This window comes from Entelurus aequoreus, linkage group LG20, assembly GCF_033978785.1.
Source record: "Entelurus aequoreus isolate RoL-2023_Sb linkage group LG20, RoL_Eaeq_v1.1, whole genome shotgun sequence".
Classification (NCBI taxonomy): Eukaryota; Metazoa; Chordata; class Actinopteri; order Syngnathiformes; family Syngnathidae; genus Entelurus; species Entelurus aequoreus.
Genome location: NC_084750.1, coordinates 34,822,014 through 34,829,462, shown reverse-complemented (window position 1 = coordinate 34,829,462; position 7,449 = coordinate 34,822,014). Strand labels below are relative to the sequence as shown.

General features: G+C 37.5%; 1 protein-coding gene across 1 annotated transcript in view; it reads left to right on the top strand.

The window, feature by feature from the left end:
• Nucleotides 1-6,515, top strand: part of ppp1r18 (protein phosphatase 1, regulatory subunit 18) — a 33,629-nt gene extending 27,114 nt beyond the window's left edge. Inside the window, exon 4 of the mRNA XM_062030014.1 lies at nucleotides 4,285-6,515. Within this exon, the coding sequence (XP_061885998.1) occupies nucleotides 4,285-4,337 (53 nt within the window). The 3' untranslated portion in view covers nucleotides 4,338-6,515. The remainder of the gene's footprint in view (nucleotides 1-4,284) is intronic.
• Nucleotides 6,516-7,449: the final 934 nt, after the last annotated feature.

Below are 7,449 nucleotides of genomic sequence, written 5' to 3'. Positions count from 1 at the left end.
TGTTGGAGCGCTTTCAAAATAAACTGACATCTGTCTTTTTTTTAAAACTCTAAATCTGATCATTTTTAAACTACTTAAAATGTGTATTGGCACATCTCAGGCAACTTTTATTTCATTTGTGTACAGGGTTCCCAAGCCGAGGATGACTTGTAACAAGAGGGAGTTATTGGAACTTATGCCAATAGTAGAGGTGTCCCGATACAACTTTTTCATTTCCAATACCAATATTGGAGCCTTGAGTATCGTCCGATACCGATAACAATCCGATACCATATCAACACGAATCATACATGCTTATTTTGTAGTATGGAATGTTAGAAAAGGCTTGATCAATTGAAATTAGTCAAACAGAGAACTAATCTATTTATGTCTGGAATGCACTTTTGCTGTCTTTAAATTGAAGTGGTGTAGCATTTTTTTTGGCAACACCTAGTGGCCACAATAATTCATTAAATTAGACTTATGATGCAGTGTGTTGAACGATGCGGACACGTTTGTTACTGGATACTTCCCAATACGCTTTTGCCTTGGAGACTTTATCTGTAAGTAATATGCATCTACAACTATTTGATACTTGTTTAAATCGACAAATGTCATGTTTTAGAATTCAATATACTCTATTATTACGTATGTCTAGCTTGTGCGCTATTGTGTGCTTAGCTGTTGTGTAGGTGCTAGCTCCCAGTGGCCTACCATGTTTACATTTTGTAAATGACTTCACTAAAATACAAGAAAATACCAACCTTGTGTTCTTGTTGGAGGACTTTGAGATGTTAACTTGCATCAAGTCTTATATCGGAGATTTTAGATGCAAGCTGGTATCATCCGATACTTGTTTTTTTGCTGATATTGGATCAATGTTTAATATCAATATCGGATCGGGACGCCCTTACCTCACAGCAAGACTGTACTGAGGTTTTAAACAGTCATAGTTGAAATGTCATCAACTTCACAGAAAAATAAGTAAGTGAAATGACTTTTGGCCTTACCAAGGCTTGCAAAGATGTGAACGTTACAACTTCCCGTGGACCATGTGACTTGTGGAATATTCTGCATTTTACAGAGGTCGTACGTAATGGTTAGTGCAAGGGTCGGCAACCCAAAATGTTGAAAGAGCCATATTGGACCAAAAATGCAAAAAACGAATCTGTGTGGAGCCGCAAAAAATTAAAAGCCTTATATTAAATTAAATTAAATGTACCAATGATTGTCACACACACACTAGGTGTGGTGAAATGTGTCCTCTGCATTTGACCCATCCCCTTGTTCACCCCTGGGAGGTGAGGGGAGCAGTGAGCAGCAGCAGTGAGCAGCAGCAGTGAGCAGCAGCAGTGAGCAGCAGCGGTGGCCGCGCTCGGGAATCATTATGGTGATTTAACACCCAATTCCAACCCTTGATGCTGAGCGCCAAGCAGGGAGGTAATGGGTACCATTTTTATAGTCTTTGGTATGGCTCGGCCGGGGTTTGAACTCACGACCTACCGATCTCAGGGCGGACAATCTAACCACAAGGCCACTGTAGTTTTATATTTATATATATTTATAAATATATTATTAAGTCTTGTAATGAAGGCAACACATGACGTAAGTGTCTACATTAGCTATAATAGCCTACTATCAAAATGACTATGTGTCGCAGGCTGAAGCAAATCTTCATTGACAGAAATGTTGAAATGTAATATTTATTCTACACATTTTCACAACAACAGAAACCATTAGTAAAGCAGAGGCTAACTCAGAAGGTGAGATAACTCCTGGAAATGACTGGCTTTTAATGGCCAAAGGTATAGATGTGTGTGTCCAAGTTAAAGGAAACAGCAGGCTGTTTTCTTTTAATAGATTTATTACAATATTTGGCAAGCTAGGTAATGTTTGCTGTGGTCTGGAACAACATGGCACACAAACCACTATCTGAAATGCAGCCAATATTACATACAGATAATGTGTCATGAGACATGCAAAACTAAATTATATACAAAGAGGATGAAAGTAAAGTATATTAAATGAGCTCAAATATACCTACAAATGAGGCATAATGATGCAATATGTACATACAGCTAGCCTAACTAGCATGTTAGCATTGATTATCTTGCAGTCATGCACTGACCAAATATGCCTGATTAGCACTCCAACAAGTCAAGAACATCAACAAAGCGCACCTTTGTGCATTCACGCACAGCATGAAACTTTTGGTGGACAAAATGAGACAAGGAAAGAATGTAAGATTTTACATGTAAACAAACCGTTGCGTCACAGTCCACACGACTATGGTGAGTTCAAGAACCGCCGAAATGAGTAGGACACAACGATGTTCACCAGTTTGTCCTCAAACAAAAAACATACTAAAACAATCCCATCTTTTTCCATTTTCAATCCTTTTTAAAAAATGCTCCAGATGCCGCTAGGGCAGCACTAAAGAGAGCCGCGGGTTATAGTAACAGGACTGAGTAAAAACCCAGCGACATGACTAAAATGTGAATTTTAACAGAATAGTTTGTATAAAGTAAAGAATAGTTTGTATAGTGAGTAACACAAATATGTAAAAACTATAACATTTCTAAAGATTTTAAATAACCGAAGTACCTCGACTTATGAACTTAATTAGTTATGTGACGGAGCTCTTGACTCAAAACACTTGTTTCTCAAATCAACGTCTCCCATTGAAATGTTGAATCAAGGATGAATCCATTTAATTGGTGCTTAGACCTCCCAAAACAGAATTTTGTAAAAAAATGTAACATGCCTTTAAAAAACAACAACACTATTTTAGATAAGAAATATTGTATAAAATTAATACAATAGAATGTACTACAAACAACTACAGTAGATTATCAAGTAATGTAAAAATAATGTTCAGCTTTTACCTTGGAGAGTGGACTTCTACGGTATCTCCTTGCAGCTGGTTCTCCGTCAAACACACCATAAGCAGCTTCTCCATTCTTTTCATGGGTAAATATCCACCGTATAGCATTCTTGGCTGGAGTTAGATTTATTCTGCTTCACCGTGACGCAGACAAGCAGTAAAACGCTCGAATTGCTTCGCCACGCTCAATCATGTTTTTTTATTTTATTTTTTTTATAATTTAATAAATTACGTATTATATCCTTCTTGACTGCACTTAAATGTAGAATATATGTATAATATATTTATATTACCGTATTCACATGTGAATAATGCTGTATAGTATTTATTGTCTATTGTGAGCAAACTGTGGTGCTGAATTTCCCCCAGGGATCAATAAAGTACTTTCTATTCTATCCTATTCTATTCTATACAGTTATGGCGATCTCCAGCTTTAAGCTAATGCAAGCCAGACCAGATGTTTCGGGCGGATTTCACGGGGTTCACTGGCGGGGATGCTTGTAACTCAAATTTTTGCTTGCAACTTAAAACACAACAATTAGCCCACAGACAGTTCTTATTTCAAAACACTTTTAAGTTGAGGTACCGCTTTATGTTTATTGGTAAGAGTCTAATTTTAGTGCTGCTGTAGTTTAAGTGAATCTTTAAAAGGTATTCATCAAATATGCAATCAGATCAAAAATACAGGAGAAATATAATCTTAAATGGAGAAATATAATCTTACAGAAAAATGTAATTTAAAACATTTGTACGCACGTACAACACTTAAGAACTTCAGTATATCAGTATGTGGAATTAACTTATGGAATGGATTAAGCAAAGAAATCAAACAATGTACTAATATGATCCACTTCAAGAAACTCTTCAAACTTAAAGTGTTTACAAAGTACAAAGAAGAAGAACTTTGATAAACATTCTGAATTTATTTCATCCAATCCATTCATTTTCTAGATAATCTCACCATATGAAACATAATTTACTTCACTCATTATTATTTATTTATTTATTTATTTTTAATGTTATCACTTATGGAGTATATTGTGAATAAATTGAGAACAGGAAGTGACTTTTTTTTTTAGCAACTGCTATGTAAAGGAAAAGGGGTAGGATTAAATAAGCTCTGCTTCTTCCTACTCCTTTTCGAACGTGTTGAATAGAGAAACTGGAAACTGCTATGTATCATGAAACTGTATGCATGCATGTTTGAAACAAACACAAACTCAACTCAACTCAAATATGCAGGACACTTTGCTTAATCGAAAAGTATATTTCACAAATCATTTTATCATGCATTTATCCATTTTATAAATGTCTAAATGACCTCAATTCGGTGGAATGGCCCAAATGTTAAGTATGATAATTATCAATTACTTTCAGCCTCCTGTTATTCACCTTCCATCTCCACCTCCTCTGTTTTCCAGATGAGTCTCGCCCCCCGGTAGACGCCACTCGCCTCGCCAAAATTCCTGTGTGACGCAATCAGCGTTTTTTTTAGCTGTTTTGAAAGGTAATCGCAATCTCTGTGTTGTGTTTGTCATAGCAACAGTGTAAGGGGGAGTGTGAAATGTACACAATTTATTGTTATGTTTATATTTAGTTTTATTATCAGACTGTATCACGCGTCATGTCAGCAGTTTAACTGTGCACGGGGGTAAACGATCACTTGTCTATGCAATGTATTTTCACGAGATACCGTATTTGATAGGGTAGCGTGGTGGCTTAGTGCTTAGCCAACTTCCTTGATTTGCTTAGTCACCCGTAACACAAAGCAGAGAAGTGTATGTTTTGTTCGGATAGTTTTAGCATCTGTAATGTACAAAACCCAAAACCAGTGAAGTTGGCACAGTGTGTAAATCGTAAATGAAAACAGAATACAATGATTTGCAAATCCTTTTCAACTTATATTCATTTGAATAGACTGCAAAGACAAGACATTTAATGTTCGAACTGAGAAACTAATTTTTTTTTGCAAATAATCATTAACTTAGAATTTAATGGCAGCAACACATTGCAAAAAAGTTGGCACGGCCATTTTTACCACTGTGTTACATGGCCTTTCCTTTTAACAACACTCAGGGGGGCATCCATGAAAAAGACGTTGATTGGATGGCAACATATGTTGCTCCAAAACCTGTATGTACCTTTCAGCATTAATGGTGCCTTCACAGAAGTGTAAGTTACCCATGCCTTGGGCACTAATCCACCCTCATACCATCACAGATGCTGGCTTTTGAACTTTGCGCTTATAACAGTCCGGATGGTTCTTTTCTTCTTTGGTCCAGAGGACACGACGTCCACAGTTTCCAAAAACAATTTGAAATGTGGACTCGTCAGACCACAGAACACTTTTCCACTTTGCATCAGTCCATTTTAGATGAGCTCGGGCCCAGCGAAGCTGGCGGCGTTTCTGGGTGTTGTTGATAAATGGCTTTCGCTTTGCATAGTAGAGTTTTAACTTGCATTTACAGATGTAGCGACAAAATGCAGTTACTGACAGTGGTTTTCTGAAGTGTTCCTGAGCCCATGTGGTGATATCCTTTACACACTAATGTCGCTTTTTGATGCAGTACAGCCTGAGGGATCGAAGGTCACGGGCATTCAATGTTACGTGCAGTGATTTCTCCAGATTCTCGGAACCTTTTGATGATATTACGGACTGTAGATGGTGGAATCCCTAAATTCCTTGCAATAGCTCGTTGAGAAACGTTGTTCTTAAACTGTTCAACAATTTGCTCACACATTTGTTGACAAAGTGGTGACCCTCGCCCCATCCTTGTTTGTGAATGACTGAGCATTTCATGGAAGCTGCTTTTATACCCAATCATGGCACCCATCTGTTCCCAATTAGCCTGTTCACCTGTGGGATGTTCCAAATAAGTGTTTGATGAGCATTCCTCAACTTTCTCTGTCTTTTTTGCCACGTGTGCCACCTTTTATTAAACCTGTTGCAGGCATCAAATTCCAAAATTAGCTAATATTTGCAAAAAATAACAAAGTTTGCCAGTTCGAACGTTAAATATCTTGTCTTTGCAGTGCATTCAATTGAATATAGGTTAAAAAAGGATGTGCAAATCATTTTATTCTGTTTTTATTTACGGTTTACACGTGCCAACTTCACTGGTTTTAAAATGGACCAAATTGGCCCCAGCACACTCCTGGTGTAAATTGTCCATAGGTGTGAATGTGATGGGAAATGTTTGTCTATATGTGCCCTGTGATTGGCTGGTGACCAGTCCATGGTGTACCCAGGCTGGGATAAGCTCCAGCTCAACCGCAAGGAAGGACAAGCGCTGTATTGTGGAAAACAGATTTTTGACTTCAGTACATTTTTATGTCATCTTTGTGCCTGGGGTATGAACTTGACCTGTACCGACGATGTGAAGATCCCTTCAAGCAGACATTTTAGGTTTAGGGGGAAAAAATGGTCTCAATGTGCTATGTGACTTTTTCTGTTCATGTAGAAGTAGCAAAAACTGGACAGGAAAATGTGTGCTTTATAAATATACAGCCGCTGTTAGACTGTATTTTAATTGACACAAACATGGTAAGTTGTAACAAATAAAGTCTCTATGAATTATGTCTTTATGAATTTTTGAAGAAGCTGGCTTCAAAGAGAAAAATGGAATAAATGTTAAAGAAAATCTTTGTTTTTGTGTGTGCTTTTTTTTCTAATAAGGGTGGGAAAAACGAGTGAAATGTGCGTGTCAGAATAATTGTATCTAAGTTATCACAAAACTCTGTGTTGCTATAAGTTCCCGGCAAGAGGACAAAAGCTGTCTTTGATCCTACCAAGCAGAAGGCTTGTAAAACTCCACTGTGTAGGATGGGAAGCAACATGAAGGTGTTCTGTTTCTTTCATGTATTGTAATCAACAGAAAGATATTGTCTTGACCCGAGATCTACAAAGCGAAGAGGAAGCAGGACCAGACTCCCCTCCAGGGACCTCTTCTTTGAACTGTTTTACGACCTTTATTTTTAACTGTTTGTAATCAAAGGCGATGGCTGATACGACCCCTGTCCCTTAGAAACAGCTTTTGCCATGTAATCAGGGAAAGTCCAAATAAAAGAGGAGGCGTACAATCTTTCGCCAGAGCGTGGTGAGACTGTGCAAAGAGTACAGTCCAGACGTCTCTCTTCAATTGAGCCAAATTTAATTCTGTCTCTGTTTAATTCCTTGCTTCTTGTCTTGTTTAATAGATGTCATCAGTGTTTCAACCTGACAGTGGGCCTCATGCATTATTAAGCCAAAGATTTGATTCATTATTTAAGTAAAGTGTTTTATTTTCCAATATTCAAACATAGTGTTATTGCTCAAACAGTGTGTAATGTTACAGTGGCCAAAATAACAACCTCTGCCTTGCTTTTAATGACTGCTTAGGCCTACTACGTTACTGTATTGTCCTGTTGGTCATTATGGTGGTACTTGGAGAGCCAGGTGTTTTCTGAGGTGGTATTTCGTGAAAAAAGTTTGAGAACCGCTGAACTACACTACAGTGTGTTGGCTCAAAGTTAAGGTGTGTTTAAAGACATTTAAATTTGTGGACAGATATAAAGAAATATTTTGTTTTAAGTCCAAATCAACCATA